Here is a 12573-nt window from a genome sequence, read left to right on the forward strand (position 1 = left end):
TGCTTTTTCCATGCCCTTCTCCAAGTGGAACACTTTCTCAAGGTATCAAATGAAAACAGAAAAAGAAATATGGGGATAAAACAGTCCAGTGTTGTTTTGTTTTTTCTATTGTTACCACTCATGTTTCTATCTCAAGATCTTTGCAATGAGTGTTAATTAAATAAAAAAGCTACAATTCTGTAGAGAATCTCTATATTATTTGAAGAATTATTTGAAGATAAAAAGATTTACTTATCTGAAATAATTTCACTTTTATGAACAGCCTTGTTGGCACATTGACAGAAGCTGAGGGAATCAAAACGTATTCTTCAAGATGGGCCTCTTTCAGTCTCATTGGAAGATGCCTCTAGGCATAGTGCCACAAGGATTGTTTTAATTATCTAATATCTGAGTGAACAAACTAGAGAAGTTTAAGAAAAAGCCACAAGATCTGCTGATCCCGATGTCAGCAGTAGGTGTACGTAGTTACTAAAGGATAACTTGAATATGAAGCTTCTTACTGCCCATGAAGTATATGGGATATTTTGGTTTGTTAGATTCAATTGAGACAAATGCTGAAATTCTTAAATGATATTTTAGTTAGACCAATGAGTAGAGATCAGTTTCTTCTCATATAGAGCATTCTAACTGACAATGCTGTCAGCAAGGCCGAGTAACATTTTCTCTGTATTCATAAGAGAGGAAAATAGTCCAAGCATAAAAACAGAATAACCTGAAGTAGAACCTTATCTGTCTGTCATTAGAGAAGCACTTTCTATACTCTGAAGTTCAACTTTAAGAAAATGCTTTTGCTCCAAGAACTCTTTTTCAGGCAATAGAAAACATTACTCTCCACCTATTTTGAAAGAAGAAATGTCATCTTTCTGATTGAAGAATATGAAAACGTCCCTCTCCCACGTGACTTGGAGTTGCTCATGCACAGGCACTTGATTTTCCCAACACTTGGATAGGAGAGCATAATCAATATGAATTATTGGAAAAGTAATTTCTCTTCAGTTGGATAATGACTGGTTGAATTGATGGGATCCTTTTCTCTTGCACAGAATTGCTCTATTTTAGATTCTTTTTCTAGCTGAGTTACTGCTATCCCCACTTCTTTTTTCCTCCAATCCATTTGTTAAATCAGTTACAAGTCAATTATCTGCAATAATTTTCACATAAAATGTCACATTTAAGGCCAAGTGTTCTAAGAGTGAAGAGTGACTTCCTTCAGAGAATTAGCAGCCAGGATTTGTTTGGACCAGGTCTCTTTGCACTTTTTCCACGTGGAAGAAGTTATACTAAAACCACAGTTCACTAGGTTCAGCTTCTATCTGGTTATACATGTATTTGCAGTTAACAATGAGATCACTGCCTCATTTTGAATCATACAACAGCCTTTGCTTCATTTTTCCTGGAATCTAATGGTTTCAGAAATGCTCAAGTGACCTTCATTTTCATTTGTAAATCATCCTTCTGTACACAAGACGAACAGAAACAATAAATTACAAGGCAACACAGTCTGTTTTTTGGTTTAGTGGTTTAATTTAATTTTTTTTTTTTACAGTTAATATAGAATTATTTACAGGAAACTCAACATAAGGTCTGTTCTTTCATTATCACTCCACAACTTCTAGTTCCACATTCCATCACAATTCCACAACTATTTGAGAATATTCAAGAACAAGACCTGAAGGATATTGTTAACTGTAATCAGAAGAAACGTTGCTCTCCATGTGGTTCTGATACTTATTTGAAAAACTTGAAAAATTACTTTTTCACCAACAGTTGTGCTGAGCTGTAATTAAATTCACACAGATCTACTGCACCTTACAATTTTCTTGTTGTTCATCTTGCTTGGGTAGTGCTTGCTCATTTTGGGAACTTTTGGCTTTGTGAATCATATAAGTCTCCCTAGTACTGTCAGAGACAGTATTCATGGATTCCTTATACAGGCAAAGAGGTGACCTTGAAAAAGATTCCATTGGTGAAAAAGCTGTTCTTCCTTGGGACTGCTGTTCATCATTTATCTGTAATACAAACAAAAAAGTTCTGTTTTACTGGTAATGGTATACTGTTGGCTTTCTGCAGAAGGTCAAAATTTCCAGAGCAAAAGAATAACTGTTGGAAATTGCTCACTTTTTCTCCAATTAACAACAACAATAACAAAAAAAAAACGTGTTTCAGCAAAGGAGGACTGACTGGGAAATACTTCCCTCACATAAGATAAGATCAGTTTATTACTGATTGCTTTGTATCTGCTGCAACCTTGACTATGGCTAGTGAGAGCCTACAATGGGTTTATGCTGTGCTGGCAGGTGATTAGTATGTAACTTTTTAGAGGCATGATTTCCTTTCTTTTCCTTACTACTGAGTTGCTTCATTTTTGTGTTTGCTTGTTTTTACCTCCAACAAACACCTTCCACTTGCTTCTAATCTCATAGAAAAACATACGTGACAGTAAATGAATAGTAAATTTATTGGGATCACTTAAAGAAACAATAACAGACCTCCAGGCAATGCTTGTAAGCAGCAGCAAGTTTTGATAAGCAGAGTATAACTGACACTGAAAAAACACGAATGAGTGCCACAGATCCACCCTCACTTTAAAATATGGATTTCCTAGTGCTACAGCTCAAAACAAATCATGGTTCTCATCTGACTGTTCATTCCAGTGGTGCTTTCTGGCCTCAGAGCCTATACCACCTATTAATCTATAACTTTTAGAAAACATAACTTTTAGAAAGTGGAATTACAAGAAAAGTTAGCAGAAACATTTAATCCTCAACTCTCACACAGAAGAGGTTGTTATGCTGTTCCCTTTTTTCTGAAATCTAATGGATTTTTATCTGTTCTTTAATACAATAGAAGAAAATCAAAAATTTGTATTTCATTTGCATTTCCAAGTAGATTTCCCTATGAAGTCACAAATTAAATCACAGGAACACTTTGCAGGTTGCTAGTGTGATGTAGACCTTGACTATGTTCTAGTGAATCAGTATTTATGATCTTACCTTCATTTTACTGAAGAGAAAACTAAAGAATTTATATATAAGCTTAAACTGATTTGAGTAAGATAGATAAGCTTAGTGAACACATTGGCTTTCCCCATGCCTTTCATGAATATACACACTTCTTAGAAATTACCTTTTGTGATTTGCTGCCACCAGGTGTTGAACAGGAGTGCTCACCAAGATGATCCCATCTTCCTGTTTGTACATCCTGTTTACTTAAAGGCGAGTTCTCACTTCTGGAAGCCAGATGAGAGCTGGTCCATAGACTGAGGGAGGTTCTACGCAAAATATAAGGGCTAACCTTTTCAGTGGGGATATCTGCAAAACCTGTAACACAAAAGGTTTCTATTAAATACAGCTAAATGTTTCTCACATAAATGGATCTTTTTTCACCAGGAGGATTAAAGCAGCTGATGAAAATAAATAATTTGACCTATTGAAAACCTGAAAGATTACTGAACTGATCTTCTGTATTCCAAATTTCACACACAAGTCCTGAAAACGATATGCAAGGTACAAAAGTAATTCTGTAGCAAAGATTTTCAAACAACTGTTAGGTCTTTTTTTATTATTTTTTTGGTATCGGTACACCATTGCCTGGAGATGAATTTCAGTCTGAAAACACATACTGTTTTTACTAGCATTTAGTCAGAACACATTATGGTACAACATTGTTTCTTTTTATGCTGTACAGGTATAAATTCACTATTTTAGAGCTGTATTGCTACAGATTCTGTTATCTCACTATCCAGCCTAAAGCATTAACTGATGCAGGTGTCCTCAGAGCAGGTATATTTGCATCAAAATGGTAAGAAAATGAAGGGCAAAGACTGCATCAACTTAGAAGCCCTGATTTATGAGTGGCCTCTGAAGCTGAGGCAACTATCTTTACAGTTTTTACAATTGCATTTATCATAAAAAGGCACTTAGTAAGCAGGTGAACATATAATATACTTTTCAAGCCCCAATTCGTGCATTCTTCTTAGATGCTGCTTAGATGCTTTAGTGAACCTTCTTTAGTGTCACCTTCTTACCCTGAGTAAAACTAATTCAGCAAAACAGAAGAGAAAAAAAACCACATTATGCTCAGAGAAAAGTTATGAATACCTCTTTTAACTACTTCTGGAAGCCCATCTGGCTCATAGTCTGAGTTCTCCTGATTCTCCAAGTGTTCACAGATATCATCGTTCCTCTTTTTTTTGGAAGAAGTCTCTGGCAAAGGAGATCTTGGTTCCTCATTGTCCCTCCTGGTGTCTTCACATCTCTGTCTTTTAGTAGAAGGCTTAGCAGTATCTTCATCCAATCTCACCTCTTTGTCAATCTGACTGCTCACTGTTGATGAGTTTCCTGAATTCAGCAAAGGACTGATGACAGCATCACTTGTTTGCTGTTTCAGCTGACCATTCAACAAAGTAACTTGCGTTTTTAGCATCTCGTTTGCCTCCTCAAGTTTATAGTATTTAACAATTAGAGAGCAGTATTTCTCCAAGTTCTCATTTGCCTCTCTGGTTTTCACTTCTACAGCTTCCTGTAATTCTTCCAGTTCTAACTTAATTTCTTCTGTAATGACATTCTCTTCAGTACCTTTCAAAAGAGAAGTGTCACTGTTCATATAAATGAAGTTTTTAAAGAGATGCACATAAAAGAATTTTATAATAAATTATATTATAATGCAGTCAACACTTTATTAATTACACATGCTCTAAAACTGTGCAACCACAAAAAATAAGTGACAGTATATAACAAAATCAGTAATATTTTATTCACAGTAGAGCATTTTCCGAACAGGAAACCAACATGCAAAATTCCAAAAGAAACCTTGATCAGTGCACAGGCAAACATTTTTTCTGTCTTTTTGTAACTTCAGAACACTTAACTTTTAAATTTAACTTAAAAAAATCATGCTCTATATTAGTGTTATATATGCAAATTGGCATTTAAGGGGAAAAAATTACCAACATATTACTAGGAAAGCGTTAAGACTGCATCGAGCTTTAATTACCTTCTTTTTCTGAAAAGTTTAGATCTTTCCTCTTGAATAGTTCTTCATATTCAGCTAGTTGTTTCTGCAATACTTCCTTTTCCTGTTCCATCTGCTTACAGGATTTAATCCACAGCTGCACTTCACTCTGGACCAATTCTTTTTCTTTGTTTAGTTGAATTATAGTGTTAATATTCTCAGCCTACAAATAAAAAAATAATAATCCTTCTGTTTAAACATTACACTACTAACCTCAAGTACTACATGCTAGTAGACTATAGCTGTAACAGATTTGCTTGCTTGTTTCTGTACCTCATTACAGCAGCCCCTTTATCACAAGAAACTGGTAAGAACTCTTCTAGATAGATACATATATACATATATGACATCAACTCATCAGGTGGAGAGTTTTCTGCAATCACCTCACTGACCTTGGACAATAAAAAGAGCTACACTCAAGGCGATATGCTTCAAACCAATATTCTAAATACTGAAGTTTAAAGCATTCTCCTAGTCAGTCTGTTTTGTATCTCACTGATCAGAGGCAAGACATCACAGGCCTGCTTTGGACTCTGTCTTTCAGATAGACTATCCAAGCAGCATCTGATCTTCCTTTTCATCCTCTTTCACTCCCTTGTTATGCTCCTTGCTCATCTGCTCTGGTATCAACTGTGCTCAAATACCACACAGTAAGCACAGTTGGCAGCTCTGTATCACACAGTTACAGTGCCATGGGTACTATATTTTTCACTGATACATATCCTGGAGGTATTAAATCATCACACCACTGGTGTTAAACAGATCAATTTACAATCAACACTACAGTGGAGGGAATAAAAAAATTTCAAGCGAGGTGAATGTGTTGCAATTCAGCATTTAACTGCAAGGATGCTGAATTGATTATGAATCCTAAAGAGCCTTTTAGAGACAGAATCTTGTTTCTGAAGTAGAAGCAGAAATTTGGAGCCAGCAGTCAGAGACAGAAACAGGACAAAAAATGAAGAAGAGAAATATGCAGAGGAAACTAATAAACAGAAATTTAGTTACAGATAAACTTTAGTGGACAGATAAACTTCACATGTGCTAGTAGAAAGCCAACCAAGAACAGCTGTTAACAAATTATCAGTTGTGCACAGTAAACAGAGCTCCTAATAATTTTTTAGGAGTACTGATAAATTCCCAAGAATCAAAGACTAATACTTAAAAGAGAACATCATATCCTTTGTCATCAATAGCATCCACAAACACAAAACAGAGGCACTGCAAAGTCACTTTGACTGTATTCTGACCACTTTATAACCAGCTGAAATTTTTAAGGTAAACAACAGACAGCTGTTGTGTTTAGCATCACAAACCAAACGTAGGTGGATCTTGGTTGCAGTACGCATAACTCAATTTTTCTAATGTAGATCAATAGTAACAATATTTTCTCCATGCTCCGTGTTCTCATTAATGAAACAAAGGCTGTATCAAAGTCAAAACAAAGCTCTGGAGCAGTGACTGCAGTCCTTTAGTGCAACATGTCATTGGTTTCACATAATCAGCACTGCTTGCATTCCTTTTCTTACCTTAAGGTTTAGGAGCCCTCCTAAAGTCTGATTAGCTTCTTTAAGAGAATTACTTAATTCTTCTTTAGTTGACTTCAAATGCTCAATCTCCAATTTCTGTGAGCTGACAAAGTGCTCTAATGAATTCATCTTTTCTTGACAGGCCTCAATCTGTATTTCATTCTAGGGGAAAAAAACAAGACTAATTACTATGTTGCTAAAAAGGACGTCCAGTTATATTTTGAAGATATACTTAAGAGCATATCATTGCCAAGAGGAATTTCATAGCAAATCTGCTTGGTATGTTTTGAGAAGTTTAAAACTGGAAGGCTAATTTGTCTCAAGTATGCGTACATTTTGTATACCAGAGTCTCGCTTTTAAGGGGTCTGCAGTTTGAAAGCCCTTATAATTTACTAAAATTGCATATAGGTATACTTTATATTCATAGGAACTAAACTTATTAGAAATAATTAGAGCAAATTGTTTGTCTGTCTTCCTGGTCTCAAGTGCATATTGATAGACATACTAGAAAAAAATTATATATATGTCTTCTTTGTATACAACATGGCTAAAGCTACTGCATTTCCAACAAATTTGTCATTATAGCATCCAGTGCTTAACCTTTCCTCACAATATCTACCAAAACAACTGTTTCCCAGACTAAAATAAACTGCTGTTCTCCCTTCTTCAAGCATAAAGTCCCAGCTAAGTTACATTTATATACACACTTAGCCAATTTTGAGGTAAAAATCATCTTTTATTCTTTGCTTTATCAAACAAAAAGTAAAAATTATACTTAATATGTTCTGAGGTAAGCACATAGAGAGTTTGGAAATACTGTTATCACAACTTCTTTTCCAGTACAAAAAGGAAAATTTTGAAAAACACCTTGAATTTTCAATTAAATTACAAGCAGCTATCTTCCCATTTTCTGCTTTACCTTTCTGTTTATTTCTGTCAAAGCAATATGATGCTCTTTTTCTGTTTGAAGTAGTCTGTCTTGGTACACTGATATTTCTCTTTTCATTATATTTTCTTTTTCTTGTAGTTCTTTCTGGACTGCCACCAAACTCTCTCTCAGTTCATATTTTTCTGACACAACTAGATGCAAGTCAATCTAAAAACAGTAAAAGCACATTTATTAGGATTCCGAATTTTATCACTGGTGAATCATTTAGCCTGTCAAACTATTTGACTTTATATCCAAGACAACTTAGTAAGACAAATGTATCTTACAGTGCCTAAACACACTGTAAATAAAGAATAGAAAACCTGAGCACAAGAGGCAAAACAGAAGGCAAATGAAAGTCTTCACAAACTAGAAACTGCAACCTGAGGAGCAGGTGCAACACTAAGTGTAACTTTGCCAACAATGTTAAAATTAAGCAGCACAGCCAAAACCAAAGCTTAACCTCTGCATACGACAAACATAGGGTCATCTCTCACCCTCTAAAAGTTAGCAAAGATTTCTAAGTATTTCCATTTTGATTTACTTTCATGACAGTACTTTTTGGTCACCTGCCCAAAAGGAAAATTTATTTCCATACAGGATTTCTGAAAGTTGCTGAAGACTCAGTTCTCTTTCCATCCAGAATTCTCAGCACTATAACAGGACTAAGTCCTCGGCTATAAAATTTTGTCAGTATCATTAGTAGGCCAGAAGGTCATTTAAGCTCATTTAAATACACAATATTGTTCACAAATAAACAAGACTTACAGTCATTGTCATGGTAAAAACAGTCTGAGTATTAAACAGGAGCATCTTAAAACAAACAATCTGTTTTTTCCTTGACTTTTCCTTGAAAATAATTTATTTTTTTAAAACAAGCTCAAGTGTGACAATTTTTAATTTAACATCTTCAGCCTAATGATTGAATGCCTACAGTAGGGAAGAATTCTTGGCACCAAAATATTTTCAGATAACCACCTGTGGCGCTTACACTAAGAAAACAATTCAGTTCCTTCAACAGAAAGAAAAGGGACAAAAGATTTAACCAATCATCATTCCATCTCTGAACAGAACATAACATTCAGAAACTTGGAAGCAAGAACCTAAAAATAATAGGTCATTAGCAGAACTCCCTTTAACCAACCTCCACATTCTTAATGACAGTAAATTTGGCCTTGAACACAGGTATACTACACATGCAGTAACTAACTTTGTTCTTTTCGGAATGTTCTTGAAGGTGTTGTATTTGTTCAGCAAGCTTGTTCCTCTCTGTAGTAAATTCTTCCTGTAATTTGGAAAAGGCCTGTTCAGTATCACTCAGCTTGGCTTCCAGCTTGATACAATTTTCAGACTGTTCATTTACCTGAAATTAAATTTTCCATCATTTTTTTTTTGAAGTGTTATGAGCTTTGAAGAATTTTCTTGCATAAATATAAGCAGTTCTAAAGATGGGTTAATTTACTCCCCCCCAAGCTGGCCCAATTCCAAGCACAGGTTACATCAAGCTAATGCATTTGTTCAACTGGTGTTTCCTGTTGATGAGCTCTCCAAGTACCTATTGTTAATAAAAAAACTCATTCACTAGGTATTTGTCTTCCCTCCTTTTCTTCTACAGGAAAGAGGAAAATATCCCACGTTATTTGATTACTTATTTCATTTCTATGTCTACTTTCAAGCAATTTTTCATTCACTGCACACAAAACATTGTACCACTTTCCAGCTCTAACTACAGTGCAAATGTGACTGCATTGAGAACATAACTTCAAAAAATAGGCTGCTTACTGTAAAAGCCTGAGGTTAAAGTTATTTTAACATATGATTTATTAAGGAAGTGGTAACCCCAGAGGACACTTTATCCTCATTTGTTAAAACGGAACTCAACCCTCCTGGAAATGGTATTACCTTTTTACATAAAGCAGTCTTTTCACAAAGTGTAGATTCCAGTTCCTTCTCAAGGTCCTTATAGGACACTTTTAGAATATTCAGGATATCTGGAAAGGTTCCATTATCAGTAAGAGGTTGTGCCATCAGCTTCAACTCAACAATTAAATTCTGCAGGTTTTGTTTTTCTTGGTGCCAAGATTCACGCTCATGTTCCATGTGTGTTAACTGCAAAGATAGCTCCTCTGTTTCTTTTATCTGCTGTTGAAAAGTATGATTTTCCTGTAACTTTTCTTCCAGTTTCTGTTTACATTCCAGAAATTCTTGAGCAAGTAATTCTCTTGTGTGATCCAAATTTATATTTTCATTTTTTAATTCCTGACACTCCTGCAATAACATTGTTTTATCCTGCTCAAGACAAGCCACCTGACTAAGCAAGACTTGCTCTTTTTCTCTAGCAACTGCTTCCTCCTTGGAAGAGAACTCTAATTTCTCACTCATACATTTGAGCTCAGTTTTCAACAGTAACACAGTATTCTCAAACTCAGCCTTGATTTGCATCTTTTCTTTCTCCTTTTCTTGTAGAAGTTTTGCTGTAGTCACATTTGAAGACTCTAGTTCAAGGATTCTTTCTTGTTTCTCTTCTGACTCTTTAGACAAATGCACTTTTTGTGAGGTAAGATCATCAATTTGTGACTGAAGACATTTTAGCTTTTCAGCCATCTCTTCCTTCTCCATTGTTAATGTCTCTGCCTCTGCCTTAGCAGTTTCTAGTTGAACAACTGCATCTTCTAGATTTTCCTCCGACATCTCCAGTTCTCTTTCAAGCCTCTCTACTTTATCCAAAAGAGCATCAGTTTTCCGTTCATTCTCTTTCAGCTTTTCAGCAATGTGGATTTTTTTTCTCTCATCAGATTCAATTTTTATTTTCAGCTTCTCAATTCCTTGTCGCATCTGATTTACTTCTTTCTGTGCCGAGTTCAGTCTAGCAGCAAGTTCACCCTTTTCAGATATCAAGCCTTCCAGAGATCTGGAAAGTGCTGAATTCTCCATTTCTGATGCATTTAATTTATTCTGCAGAATTTCAGATTCTCTCACAAGCACCTCTTTCTCCTTGTTCAAATCTTCCACTTGGTTTTGGAGTTTTTCTTCTTCCAACCTGAAAGACGATGCATCCTTTTCTAAACTTAGCAACTTTTGTAGAAGGTGAACTTTTTCATCTGATAGCTGATCTGCATCAGACTTTGCAGTCTCAAACAGATTTATTTGTATTTGTACTTCACTCTCTAATCTTCTTATGATTTCAGCAGAATCCTCCTTATTAGATTCTAACTCTTTTACTTTCTCTTGTAGCTTCTGATTCTCTTGTTCTAATTCTTTGTTTTCAGATAAAACATTCTGTTCTTGACCAGTATGGTTTCTCTCAGCTGTGACTGAAACAAGCTGCTCCTTAAGGCTTGGAATAGTTTTCAGATTAATTTCCCTGTCCTTTTCTAACTGATGACATTTTGCCTGAAGAATTTCAGCATTACCCTCTACAAACAAGGCATGTATCTCCGTATTAACTTGCTCAGATTTTGCCTGCCTCTGCTCACTTTCAGCTTCAAGAAATAGATCGTGACAGTCTCCCTTGGCCACTTCAGTATCATCCAGCATGTCAGTTGTATTAGACAAACTGCTTTTATTTATATTCTGCTTAGAACTTATTTTCTCAGGTTTTTTTTCTAAAGACAATAATGCCAGAGATAATTGCTGCTTATTGGCAGAAACTGATCCCAGTTTTTCCTTTATGCCGCCATTTTCTTCCTTTTCTAAACCAGTTTCCTCTAGTTCTGCAAAAACTGAATTCTCCAGAGTTAACTGTGTGTTCTGTAAGTTTACCTGAGAGTTTAGTTCCTTGACTCCCATGAGAAAATCAATATTTTCATGGCATTCTTTTGCACAGATCACCTTTGAATCTTCAACAGTTTCTTGTTTCATCTCTTCCTGATGAGTTTCAGTGCTTATTTCACTTTCAGAGAAATCCTCTGAACTAAAAAATGCACTGCTATTAGAAAGTGACAGTGCACTATCATGTGAAGGGCTGGCATTTTTACCTGACATATTTCTACATTCTTCTCTACAAAACGTGTCAGAACAAGCTTCTACTAATTTTTCTTCAGTGGCCTCAGTTATATTTTCATGCAGAACTGTTCCTCCTATAGAAGTTTTCTCCAAGGGGATTACTTTTGGTTTATCTTTTTTCAGTGCTGGGTCTCCATCAGGCACTCCCAGTTGATAAAGATCAATGTTTTCTTGTTGAGTGGTCTGCAAAGTTAAAGAATCATATTTAAAAAAGAAGTGTATACATATAAGCAGAAAAAAAGGGGGGGAGAAGTGAGTTTCAAAAATTATCTTAAGCCATAAAGAACTGAGAATCTGCTTTCCTATGGAAAGAACTTACACTTATGAATGCACATATCTGTCTGAAATGTTTTAATGATGGTGAGGGATAAATCTCACCCAAATTTGCTGAAGAACTGAATGCAAAGATGCCACATTACTCAATATTTTTGGAAAACAGGTATCAATGTGACACAGTAAAAATTAGTGTCATTAACAAGATAAATGTTTAACGTTCACCATGTCAGACACCAGACAATCTTTAAGGGACACAGGCCCCAAATCATCAAAAGAATCCCTTATCTCAGTTACCAGAGATGGATTTACATTTGGTGCTACCTCACACTGGCATCTGAAAAATAAAAATGACTGGGTCTGAAAACTGAGAACTTGAAAAAAGAGTTGAGATGGAAGGGATTATCTGAATGATCTGTATACCAGGTACTCCATCTTGAAAGAGCTCCAGCTGTGTACAGTAAAGAACTATATCTCTTTCTTTAGATGCTTGTGTATCAGTGTGGATACCCTCAGCTACTACTCACGAGCAACGCATACAAGTGAAAGATTTTATTTTTTCATAAGGAATGGTTACTCAGTGCTGCACAGCTGGCCAAAATGGAAATCTTCAGGATGCTCTGACTGTGTTAAACTATCTGTTCCTGGCCTGCATTGACTAGTTGTTGAAGGTCGTTTGTACAGGACTTAACAGCCAAAATCGGAATTCTCCCAAGCAGGAAACGTACTCCTTAGACCTACTTTTAGGGTGAATTAGTTGAATACAGCTGTATGCACAAATTGAAGTGGTTCTCCTCCATTCTGAACTTTCTGCCACACACAAG

At 35.7% G+C, this 12573-nt stretch overlaps 1 protein-coding gene across 1 annotated transcript in view; it reads right to left on the reverse strand.

Annotated features, from left to right (window-relative positions):
• Positions 1 to 854: 854 nt before the first annotated feature.
• The window catches only part of CENPF (centromere protein F), a 32563-nt gene continuing 20844 nt past the window's right edge, over positions 855 to 12573 (reverse strand). The window contains exons 13-20 of the mRNA XM_065746183.1: positions 9374 to 11659; positions 8682 to 8834; positions 7463 to 7639; positions 6543 to 6704; positions 4996 to 5176; positions 4101 to 4577; positions 3127 to 3320; positions 855 to 2009 (exon numbers count right to left, since the gene is read on the reverse strand). Coding sequence (XP_065602255.1) covers positions 1800 to 2009; positions 3127 to 3320; positions 4101 to 4577; positions 4996 to 5176; positions 6543 to 6704; positions 7463 to 7639; positions 8682 to 8834; positions 9374 to 11659 — 3840 coding nt within the window. The 3' untranslated portion in view covers positions 855 to 1799. The remainder of the gene's footprint in view (positions 2010 to 3126; positions 3321 to 4100; positions 4578 to 4995; positions 5177 to 6542; positions 6705 to 7462; positions 7640 to 8681; positions 8835 to 9373; positions 11660 to 12573) is intronic.

Source organism: Cyrtonyx montezumae, unplaced genomic scaffold (assembly GCF_038088225.1).
Source record: "Cyrtonyx montezumae isolate F1298 unplaced genomic scaffold, pur_monq_1.0 scaffold_0, whole genome shotgun sequence".
Lineage (NCBI taxonomy): Eukaryota > Metazoa > Chordata > Aves > Galliformes > Odontophoridae > Cyrtonyx > Cyrtonyx montezumae.